Genomic DNA, 12122 nt, shown 5'->3' with positions numbered 1-12122 from the left:
CTCTCACTCTTTCACAGCCCCACAACCAATTTACACCACTATCCAGCACCACTTTAGGTCATCCCCTTCCTCTGCCTCCACCCAATACCCTTACCCAGGCCCTGGACACCTCCCCTCCCTGCCCTCATACCCCTCCCTGCCCTCATACCCCCTGCCCTTATACCCCCGCCCTCATACCCCCATCCCTCATACCCCATGCCATCACACCCCCGCCCTCATACCCCTCCTCCCCCGCCTTCATACCCCCTCCCTGCCCTCATACCCCCTCATACCCCTCCCCCCGCAGCAGCAGGAACCATCCGAGGCGCCCGAGGAGCCCGAGGCGCCCGACCATGACCTTCCCTCCCCCCCGCCTATATTTAAATAAATTTTATTTTGTTCAAAGTGGCTGAACGTGTCTTGCATATTGTCAAATGTGTTTGGGCTAATAATGTGGAGTTGGTCATGTAGGAAATCCAACACAGGTGTTTTAGGTTTAGTGTTGCGGCCAGTAATTCTAAATAGTTCATGTTGATTGCATCATCAGACCCCAGCCCTTCTCAACAAACTGGTGACCAAAGGACTAGCCAATCTAAAACAGCGCTGTCAAGTGCGTAACAATGCTGCACCCTGCACAAACCTTTCCCAGCTAATGGACCATACTCTGTGTTCCGCCAGCCTGGGAGCAATTGTTACTGGGTCAGGTTAATGACGCAATTAACCCTTCACACTGCCAACACCTCCTTTTTGCACAGAGAAAGAGGCAACTTGGCAATATCAGCAATACCACTATGATGGTTGCATAAGCATCGGTATACCACTGTCAACACAGGCAGCGATATACTGAAATTTAAAACACACACAATAGCGCTCTTCAGAGACAGGGGTGCTTATTTTGCATTAAAGAGCATTAAAAAACAGTTCAACACTTCCAGAAAGTAAGCTTTATAACTAAAAGGTCAGGAGGGTGGAAGAAAAATATTTTCAGAAAAAGATGTAGCAGATGAATGGATAGAACAAAGAGAACAGAAGTTTAGAGGGATAAAGTACCTGGCTTTGGGTTAAGCAGATCATGTTTCACTGCCAAAAGGGGCTTATTTCCCAAAGTTCGTTCCTATGTTAAAAGGGAGATTCTACCATTGGCTTAACGTCAAGCATCACAGCCTTTATCTAGGAACTCAGCAGGGTGTCTCCCTGAAGCAGAGAGCCAATTGCCTCATTTGTGTGGGTGTCAGGTGGAGACCCAATCTATGACCAAAAATCACTCATTGATTATATTACGGTTCATAACTTAGCCTGGATACATAGAACATTCTATCCACGAGTAGATTAATACGCACAATCTTCTGCTAAACGTCTACATATGAGATACCTGCTTGGATGATTAAGGAGATATCATTTTCTGCTCTCCTGTGACAGCTAGGGTGTGTAATATACCAGGCGACTTGTCTTAAAGTGAGCCATCCCAATATGTGCTCCATGTTTGTGTAATTATTTCCTAGAGACATAAAATTATATGTAAAACTGGATTTGGAAAATGTAAGTCTGTTTTTACGATTCCTTGGAATGTCTTTTGAAGCTCAGCAACTTTTCGGTTTATGGCTTTATAACCCCTTCTCAAGCAACAGTCTCCCAGACAGAGGGGTGCCAGCTATTAAGGTTTATAGCCATGATGCCCTCCCAATGAGTTTGCTGCCTGTGATCTCTGTCATCATCCAGACCACATGTCACTCAACAGAGAGAGAGGGGGGGGTATATCAGAGGAATCGTATTTGGGAGAGAGAGACAATATGGAGGGGTTTGGAGCAAAATGGATGAGCACGTGCCTCTCTGTGGGCACAATTGCTACAGTTAACACTCCAAAAAACAGCACATACTAAATAACATTCAAAGTTGACACTTCCCAAGGAATTGGTGGTTATACTCTTTGGCCTTTATGCTGTTTTGACCTGGTGGTGTGTCAAAGAGTTCTAGATGTTCCACATCAAACAAGTTCTCTGCCACATGTAGCAGTTGGGCATTGTCTGCTCTCAATTTGGCTGACCCAATTGAGCCAAGGATTCTCAGTGGACTCTGTGGGCAAGGCTAACTTTCACAAAAATGGGGCAAAAAATTATTGCAGCTTGCTTGCAAATTGTTGTCTAGCTTTGCTCTTTATGGGATGCTGATTTTAAAGAAGACTCCTGCATCAAACACTTGCCTCCCCCAGAGACTGACACTGCTGTCCAAATACGTTCCCTGGGCTACTACATTGACACACACTATAGAAGAAGTGTGTCAATAGCCAGGCCACCACGTGCAAAACCAGGCCACGACTTACAAACATTAAGCCTGCCAAGGAAAGCTAGAGACACCTAAAAGTTGTGAGAATAAGAAAAAGGACTTTTGTTGTTTGGACTATCATTCTGCTTGACTTACTAGACCCAGACTAAGTTTGCTTTACACACCGTGTTACATCTTGCCTCGAGATTGGTTTGGGAGCATAGGATCTTACGCTGCCTGATTCTAGATGTGTGTGCCTATGGAATTTATGTGCCCAGTTGACACTTGTTCCTCACTTCATTCCCTTCCCACCTCCTGTTGACAAAACACTGATATGTGAATTAGCAACAAATTGGATCCAAGTGGTGTGTGTTGAGCAGAAAGTCAATTTGTCCCTCTTCTTTGCTGCGGGACATTGCATGTAAGTGGTCTCATCCATAACTGATAGTCCTTCCCAGAGCAGCTTTCAAGTCATGTGGCTTCTGTGTAATGCCAATCCCAATTATAAATGAGGTGAGGAGTAACATCTTGACAGAGTTGCCCACAGGATCCACCCACACATCTACTTGGTTGCACCTCCCCTTTTGCCAGTCTTCACAACTACACTCCACCAAGCTACCTTGAAGTCCCTGGATGGACTGAAGAGCTACTCCAAATGTAAACAATGTAACGTGAATGGAGTGTTCTGTGTAAACTCTTGCGGCATTTCACAAACGGCAGCAAACTAAGATTGGGAGTAGCTGCAGACAGCAAGCAGTCAACTTCAATCTTTATATATCCGAGTTTAGGATTGAAGGAGCTGGTTTACCTCTTTGAAACATGCAATCCTAAAGCTGGACTTGCCAGACTTTGTTTGGACAATAACAAAAATTCAAGGTAAGCAAGATTGGCCACTGCAGCTGGAGCTAGCCGTGTACTGCAATGCTTTAGGGACATGCAGATCAGCTCCAACTGCAATGAAAAAGATTGCCTACCTGCAAAGGCTAAAGAAGGCCACAACACAGTCCACTGTCAAATATAAATAACATTTATTTATAAAAACATTTTAAAACATTAAAACTGCCGAAAATAGGCCACAATGTCTGGCTGGTTCTCGGCTGGCCCCACCTCCAATGCCTGCTCCAGCGTCCCAATGCGCTCACACACCCAGCCCATGAGGCTTCTTATGGCTGGGTGGTTGAACACTGTAGAAAAAGTCAGAAAAAATGCATTTGCTGCAATTAAAAAAGGAGACACTTGCTTCCAAACAAACAACAGCATGCAATACTTGTCTAACTTGTCCATTATCCTGAAAGCACTCTATGCTGTTGTCAACTTATCTTTGGAACACAGAGCTTACATCTCTTGCCTGGGAGGATTTCATGGGCCAGGGAGTGAGTTTGGAATCCTTAGGCCTAGATTAGAGTGTTTGCTCACTGACTACAAATATATCTGTGGGCAACAGCAAAAAGGGCAATCTCATCAGTAAAGGCAACAGATGACTTTGCCACACCTATCTCCTCCACAGAGTTCCCAAAGACATCTATCCTAGATTTCTATTAGCTGCAGAGAGGGGAGGGGTGGGACCCTACACACATGCTCCTCAGCCAGAGCACAGAGCTGAGCAAATTCTGTGAGCCTATTGGAGCCTAGTGGCCCAACTCCCTCCACACAGGGCCAGAGATTCCTATAGAGCTGGCAGTGTGATTAACCAGGTGTGTCCTTGAAGGGAGGCAGTCCATCTCCCAGGAAGCTGGATGTGTCAGCTGCATCTATTTGTAGTGATTCTTTAAGATAGTGGAGAGACCAGAGTGGAACAAACACTAGTTACTTGGGAAGCAGGTTTTGGATCACTGTAGTGTCAGGTTAGTGCTTGACTATTGTGTCATATTCTTTGTTTATTGCCCTTTCTTAATTAGAAAAACACTTTAATGTATGCCAATGTAGAACAACTCAGCTGTCAGGTCTAAGTGTGAATATTAAGCCCCTATCTGCCTGATGTGTTGTTTAGTGTGAATGTTTTATTTCTTTGTGGGGGGCATCCTATACACAGGATGAGGCCAAACAATTTAGACAAGGGGGAGCTGAAGCCTTCTACATACGTTACATATGTGTAAACAGTTCAGAAACTGACCTTCTGGGATGTCGGCCTCTGCATCCAGTGGGGGCTGTAGCTCCCCCATAGCCGGTGGGGCATTGGGAAGTACAACTACATGAAGAGTAACAAAAAAAAGACACAAGAAAAAGTTGCGAGTCCTGACATTTGACAAACACATGGATGTTAAACAGTCACATAGTACAGGCCCCAGGTAGTAAGCCCTAGCCCTACCCAACATAGCAAAGTCCTCTTTCGGTTTGGGTTACTAAACTAGATGGCCAGAAGAGCTTAAGGCCAAATTCATTTGGCCACTTGTTGGCACCCACACTCCAGCAAGCTGCTCATATCCTACAATGCTAACATACTCTTTGGCTGTCCATTGACGATGTTTCAGATCACCTTAGGACGTAACCCAAAGGTCTTCCTTGCCAGTGGTGTGGTGCCAGCATTCCAATGTTGGAGAGGCTTGCTCTTGACAAGAGGAATTGGCTCACACACATCAGCTTAGCTACGCTTACACTACAGTAATAGTGGAAACACTCATTGGTCAGCCCTTGCAGCCATTCCCACTTTCCTTTCCTGGGTCTACAATAGAATGACTTACATCATCCCAAAGCAAAGGTCACAGGTCGGCAGCAGACCTGAAGCTTCACAGGAAGACGTCACAAGGTCTGTCTTTGACAGTCTAGCTGTAAAAGGGCTTAGTCCATACAATATTCTCCTCCCCTATGCCAAAACACAAATGCCCCCTCGAGTGTTAACACATGCACACTGCAAGATGGCATTTGTAGCTTGGAGCAGATTGGGAATCACAAAAAAAATAAGTCTGGTGCCAGGCTTACCACCCTTTACCCAACACATCTCATGTGACACCCCCACACATAGACACTGTGTAAAAGCAAATATTGTAAAGTTGATCACATTCACACAAATGGGACATACCTGGGTCCTGGGGCTCAGGGGAACTGGAGGGGAGTTGGCCCTCCTCCAACGACTCCACCTCTTCCTCCTCCTCCTCCATCCATTGCCTCCTGGGGGCTCTGGAGTGCAGCCACTCCCTTTCTGAGTGCCAGGTGACTTGAAAAAAACACAAGCAAAAGAGCTCCACATGTCAGTAGAATTCGAGGCTTTGTAAACTTAAGAGTTCACTACAAACATACACACTGTTAAAACCAAGCCTTACATTCTCTCAGACTTGAAGTACAAGGTGCAGACTAACTCCAGCTAAGTTTTGATAGTGTATGACCCTAGGGAGCCATGGATGTCCAAGAAAGTCGAACGTGAAATCTTGGCTCATGAATGTCCAAATAGAAGAGGGTGCACTCATGAAAATGAACAAAGTCCAATCTTTATGTCGGATATTGTAAGGGGTTGTGGTGTTAACAGCCACTGTGCCCTTAGCTGCAACCTTTTCAAAGGTTGACACAAGGGAAAAGCCTTAATCATTGGATATTCAAAGACACACAACTCAGAACACTTCCCAAACACTAATAGCCGAGAAGCTCCTCAGAGATAGGCTCTCCCACCCCTCTGCTAGTGTATTTTGGGGGCACATATCCTGTGTTGGATGGTCATTGTAAATTTCGTCAAAAGGCCAAAGTTTCTTGCCTTCATGCATTCGCAGCATGGAAGCCCCACTGCTTGGCATCCTCCTCAGGCTCTAAAAATACTGACCTGCTGCCAATTATCATCCCATGCTGTGCTAGAGAGCAGAACTTGGTCTCCGAAAGGTATGGATGTGTACAGGCCTACACATATTGAGCTAATAACTGCCTGGCCACTACACTAGAATCCACATTGGAAGCTGTATTCTCAAAACTGCTTGACCATGTGTGATAAGAAAGCAAGCAATATTACTTAAAGTCTTACTAGACCCACAACAGTCAAAGCAGTGTAAATATGCAGTAAATCATCCTTGTTATACTCGCTGTGTAACCTAAGGGGTCTGTCTTGTGTAAGAAGGCTGTTTGATCCTGTCTTCTCTGCCCCTCCTCTTGTTGAAATGACCAACTGATACAGACTGAATCCGTAATCACATGCACATGCTCAGTTTGCTGTGCATTGCTATACTTTTTGGGTGTTGGTTTGGGGAGGGTGCATGTGATCAGCACAGGGCCAATCAGCACTGTTCACATAGAGGGCCAGAAGATTCACACCATCCTAGAGCAGACAGGAAAATACTCAAAGTTTAACAGAGCTCTTAAATACTTGCACTGCCATGTTCTGTTTTATTGCGGGAGACCAGACAGAGTGAATTATGGGTACAGGGAGAGTGGATATAGTCAATGCAGGGTCTGCGTAGACCAGATAGAGTGAATGCGGGCTTCGGGGTTTAGTTACACTCTAAGCCTGACATACATAGATTAAAAGGGAAGTCCAGCCCAAGATTTTTGGACTGTACCTCTCCTGTGGATTACAGAAGTGTAGTTCATTTGGCACTCCTGTGACACATTTTCAGGGGACAGCTGCATTTTATTCACTGAAGTCACACAGCATGGCCAGACTGGATCAAGATCCCGACTTTCAAGTCATGATATACTGCAGACTCCTGAGCAGCAACTGGATCAGCCTAGCCACGAATAACAAAGAGTTTTAGCCTGCCAGTGCCTCCCCCTCCACATCACAGTAAGTGCTGGGGGGTTGAGCTGACAGCAAACATGTGATTGCAGATGTCACAGCGTGCCTGAACTCCCAGAAACCCCCACCCCCTCCTGGTGCCTGTGTCCCCTCACCCACCCCCTTCTCATCCTGTAGCAGCCTTTGAAGTTGGGCTGCACAGGATGAGAAGTGTCACTTCTCCCCCCCTGCTGCTTGTCACTTCCTCCCATCCTGCAAAGCCCCATGGGAGGAAGGTGACCCCCTGTGGCGGGAGTCACACCTCTCCTGGCCATACAGCCAGGAGAGGGATAGCCTCCCACCAGGGGGTTCCAGAGCAGGGCTGCCGTCCTGCCGCTGCGCGCCCCCCCGGCGGCTCTAGCATGGATGCGAGGCTTCCCGCACCTGCTGGAGACAAAGAGAGCAAGGCCCGTGTCAAGAGGGCGTGCCTTATTGCCCGGGCAACACAGCGCTGGGCTGGACGTTGCCAGGGCAACAGGGAGCCGACGCTGGATTCTCCCGGGTGTTTTGTCTGCTGCGAAGCTGCTGGGAGGTCTGCGCTGAGGCGAGACCCCCGCAGCCACTCTGCATAATACTCTGGGGATACCAGGATTATTAGCCGCTGAACACTCTGCTAATACTCGGGGCTCAGGAGGAGTACCCGCTGCTACACTGCCTAATACTGTGAGGCCAGGATTGCACGTGTTGCAGTGTGCTGTAGAAATGGACCCTCTCCTGTGTGCTGATAAGTGTCGCCCCCTGTTGTAGGCCGCTGTGAGCCAGGAAAACCCCTGCCGGAACTGTGAGTGTTTCTGCCCCTGTTTTCCCCCCTGTATGGAAGGGCTGTGAACTCTCCCTCCTTTCCCTTCCCTGCCTGGATTACAATTTAACAGAGACTCTAAGTTTTCCCTTCTTGGGGCCAAATTACAATATTTTGGGGAGCCATCCCTGCTCTTCCCCTGCCACGAGAACTTGGACGCTACCTTCATACCCAAATTGAGTGACTGTCCTAATTCAAGAAAGCATTGTGTGTTTATCATCTGCTCTGTGTGTTTGGTCCTGCCTACGCTCCATCACAGCAGAGTTACCACCCTTACAACCGAGGGGGGACAGATGAAGTATTGGACCAATGCTTCAACCACCTAGGTAAGTTGCAGTAGTGGAAACAAAAACAAGGCAGACTTAGATAAGAAACTACAGTCCGGCCAATATTAAGCAGTCAAATTAGCCTACAGCTATGGTCAGCATGATTGTACAGAAGGTAAATCACCAAACACATTGAAGGTACTTACAGTGGACCTGAGGGGGTGACCACTCCTCCCTCTGCTCTTCCTCCAGCTCACCCTCTTCCAATATGGCTGGAGCTACACAAACAACAAGAAAGAACAAAACCAACACATTGCAAACATCAAATTGACATAATGCACACAGAGAACAGGCAAGCACATCCAAGGCACTTACAGTGAGCTGGAGGTGAGGGGGCCTTCTGCTGTGGACCAAATTCTGGAGGTGGCTGGTGGGCCTCCCCCTCCTCCTCCTCCGCAGAAAACCTTGCTTGAACTACACAAACAAGAAAGGACAACAATAACCCCTTTGAGAGAGCCAAGGACAACAAGGAACACAGAGAACAGACAAGCACATTCAATGAACTCACAGTGTGCCTCAGAAGAGGGATCCTCCTCCTCTCCCTCCTCTGACATGGCTGGTGGTGCTACATAAACAACAAGATAGAACAGAACACACTACAGACATCAGTTACATAATGCACAGAGAGAATAGGCAAGCACATCCAAGACACTTACAGTGAGCTGGAGGTGAGGGAGTCTCCGGCAGCACAGGCGACCGTGGAGAAAATGGTGGTGGTGATGGTGGTGGTGGTGATGGTGATGGTGGTGGTGGTGGTGATGGTGGTGGTGGTTGTGGTGGTGCCACCGCCGCCTCCTCCTCCTCCACTGTGGGCAACCTTGCTGGTACTACACAAACAAGAAAGAAGAAGAACAACAACAACCCCTTTGAGAGAGCCAAGGACAACAAGGAACACAGAGAACAGACAAGCACATTCAATGCACTTACAGTGAGCCTGAGAGGATGTGCCCTCCTCCTCATCCCCCTCTTCCAACATAGCTGGTGCTACATAAACAACAAGATAGAACACAACAAACACATTGCACACATTAAAGTTACATAATGCACACAGAGAACAGCCAATCACATTCAAGGCACTTACATTGGCCCTCCTCTTCACTGTCTTGTTCTACAAAAAGAATAACACAGAATTGGAACATTACTAACCTAAAAACATGGCAGAAGCTTAGTCATTTCTCACAAACCTGTGTGCCAAAGTTAAGGCCACAGGGCTGAATGACAACTGTCCATTTCCTGGTGTCAGGCCACACATACAGGCACAATTGCGTTCGTGTCCCTAATTTGTTGTGTTTTGACTTTGGATGTACATCCTCTGGGGCAGACTGCATCATTTTCCACAACTTTGTCCACCGCACTACAGCAGATAGCAAGTCATTGTAGGAGGATGATTTGTTAATCTTGTTGATCATGCATCTGCTATGCATTGACATGATTACAATGTGTCAATTTAGATATTAGGAACTCTTGGATGTCCTAATAGGATTGGACCACACTTATCACATGGTATTTGGACCAATCACAGCACCCTGGTCAATATGATTGGCTGTAGACCATATATACCAGATCACCAAAAAGTACACATGGCAGTAATGTAAGCAAGTCAAGACGATGTTAAACATTTCCGTTAGAATGATTCCCAATGTAAGGACAAGCCAAGATTCTGAAATTCCCCCATCCCCAAAACTAACCAGAAATCCCCCCAGATGTCCCCTCTCTATAATACTGTATTTATGTGTTAATGTGTTAATAATAACGTACTATGCATTGTAGAATATTTCTCATGTTCTGTCATTTTATGGGGCCTCACCAAATGAGATTGGCTGTACATCATGGAGTTGCATTTTAGTCCAAAATATTCAATAATTTGTATACTCTGCAACTTTCAAACAGCATACATAACATACAAATATTGTAATTTAATGGGTCAAAAGAAGTCCAATTCTGTCAAATGTATAAACAAAATGTTATGACTGCGATTTTGATGGGATGTGTTTGTGAACATCTAAGCCATAATATTTTTAGGCAAAAATCCTGTATCACAAACAAACAGCCATTGGGGATCAAATGACACCAAACACAGCTCTATTAGTGATTAACAAAAGGTTCTTGTCACAGTCCCCCTCCAGCCTGCTGTCCCTTCCTCCCCCCTTGCTCTCCTTTCATTATCCCCCCTCTCTTCCCCTTGCAGATTCCTAGGGTCCTGCACAAGCCTACATCAAAAGCTGTTCAGGAGGGGAGGAAACACCCACTGTGGTGCGGGTAGCACCTCTCCTCAGCAAAGTTGCCAAGGAGTCGGCTACCCCGCTTGGCCCGAATGGCACAGGCCGCAGGGGTGTCCCTGCGTGCCCCCCGGTGGGCACAGCACAGCCATGAGGCTTCCCGCACTCTGTGGCCGCCAGAGACAAAGGCCATGCTCCCTGAGCGCGGCCCCAGTGAGCGGGGTGTGCCTTGTTGCCCCGGCGACCTGACGCTGGGCCGGCCATTGCCAGGACAACCGGGAAGCGTCCTTCTCTGGCTTAAGAAGACCGGAGCAGGACCCAGTCCACTGTTGGTCCCCGGTATGTCGCCATGAGCAGCTGTTGGGAAGTCTGAGCTGAGGCCAGACCTCCCCAACTCCAAGAACCCGCTGAGTACTCTGCTGATACCTGGAGGGCTAGAGGTGCTTGCTATCCGCTGTGTGCAAGGGTACTCCTGCCTGCTACCTGCTGTGTGCCCGAGGATACTCCTGACTAAACCGTGAATGCCCCAATCCTCCTGTCTGAACTACCCCCCTGGATCCCCCGATTTTCCCTGCCTGTACTGTCCCGTGGAACTCTCATACATTTTTTGCCTGGATTGCCCCATTGAACCTCCCTATTACTTTTGCAGGAGCTGCCTGCTTGGATTAATACATGCTTGGGCCATCGCTACACAAATTGCCCTATCATGGGCTGAATTACAATTGTTTGGAGCTACTCCCCTCTCCTCCCCCATTTTGGGTACCCGGATGCTAAATTCCTACCCTGATTGAGTGCTTTCCATATAACAATAACGCTTGGTGTGTTTAGCATCCTCCGTGTGTTCTGTCCTGCCTACGCTTCCGTCACAGTTATCATGTCATTTACAAGCAATGTGTGTGGCATTAATGTACAATTGACAGTCAGTGGAGATCAGTGTGGAGATGCCAACAATGGCAAAGGCATGAGGTCCAAGCTTCTAGAGCTTGTGCTTACCTTCCACAATTCGGAGTCTCCGCAGGGGATGCCCCGCCTGTGGTCGGAAAAAGTGGATGGTGGCTGTCCTCCTGTGAGGCTTTTTTGCCAAGCAGACCACCGCCTGGCGCCCATCAGCTGTGGCTAGAACAAGTCAACAAAGACAACATTATTGCCAAACAAATTCAGAATGAATGTAGCAAAACATTTTTCACAATACAAAACTGAAAGTAAACTTTTTAATAACAACTTGACTTACCAGAGATTCGGCGGGCAGCCTTTTTAAAAAACGCTGGGTTGCGCCGCTTCACATCGCTCCAACTGTGCTGGATTTTCAGCACAGTGGAGCGGTGGTGGAATCTCTGCCACAGCCGATGTTTGATGTGGCGCACGATGGTCTGCTTGGCAAAATTCGAACAGCCACCGTCATACTTGCGTAACAGCAGAACCTGTGGGTGACAAAAAAAGGTCAAGAATTTAAATGTGAGAGGTTTGTGTAATCAAACATACCAAATATCAGACACAAAGCAGGGGATAATTGTCCCAAAAGGCAAGCTAAAACATGAACTATATCTACATGTGTGTGTATACACATACATACGTACATACAGTATAATTGTATTGTACTGTTATTTTCAATGCATTCTCACCTGAGCAATGCATAATTCTTGGTAGAATTGCATAATTGTTGGCAGAATTGCACAATTGTTGCAGCACTTCTAAATTGTGCTCAAATGGTCTTTAAATACGCATTGTGCTCTTGTGTTCATTCATTGTTAATGGCACCCCAAGTGCTGTTAGCAAACATGCATTTTGCTGCACATTTTGGCATTTAACAAATATGCTAGGCACGCACCTAAATGAGCATTGAA

At 46.9% G+C, this 12122-nt stretch overlaps 1 protein-coding gene across 1 annotated transcript; it reads right to left on the bottom strand.

Annotated features, from left to right (window-relative positions):
• Positions 1–3252: 3252 nt before the first annotated feature.
• LOC149469301 (uncharacterized) lies at positions 3253–11649 on the bottom strand. Its single transcript, XM_089669422.1, has 11 exons — positions 11510–11649; positions 11272–11394; positions 9141–9167; positions 8987–9043; positions 8716–8886; positions 8568–8624; positions 8375–8473; positions 8206–8277; positions 5261–5395; positions 4355–4429; positions 3253–3425 (listed from the first exon to the last, which is right to left on the bottom strand). Exons 2-11 carry the CDS (start codon positions 11383–11385, stop codon positions 3405–3407), a joined length of 828 nt encoding a protein of 275 aa, XP_089525548.1. The 5' UTR covers positions 11386–11394; positions 11510–11649; the 3' UTR covers positions 3253–3404.
• Positions 11650–12122: the final 473 nt, after the last annotated feature.

Source organism: Staurois parvus, unplaced genomic scaffold (genome assembly GCF_062004578.1).
Source record: "Staurois parvus isolate SC_StPar_1 unplaced genomic scaffold, SC_StPar_1.0 ptg000076l, whole genome shotgun sequence".
In the NCBI taxonomy this organism is placed as follows: Eukaryota; Metazoa; Chordata; class Amphibia; order Anura; family Ranidae; genus Staurois; species Staurois parvus.
The sequence above is the reverse complement of the archived record's forward strand: the minus strand, read 5'-3'. Positions and strand labels throughout refer to the sequence as shown.

Coding starts and splice junctions, on each gene's coding strand:
- LOC149469301 (XM_089669422.1), bottom strand. CDS start 11,385: ATGGGCGCCAGGCGGTGGTCTGCTTGGCAAAAAAGCCTCACAGGAGGA. Junction 8,278..8,374: donor CCCCTCACCTCCAGCTCACT/GTAAGTGCCTTG, acceptor TTGTTTGTGTAG/CTCCAGCCATATTGGAAGAG. Junction 3,426..4,354: donor AGAGGCCGACATCCCAGAAG/GTCAGTTTCTGA, acceptor CTTTTTCTACAG/TGTTCAACCACCCAGCCATA.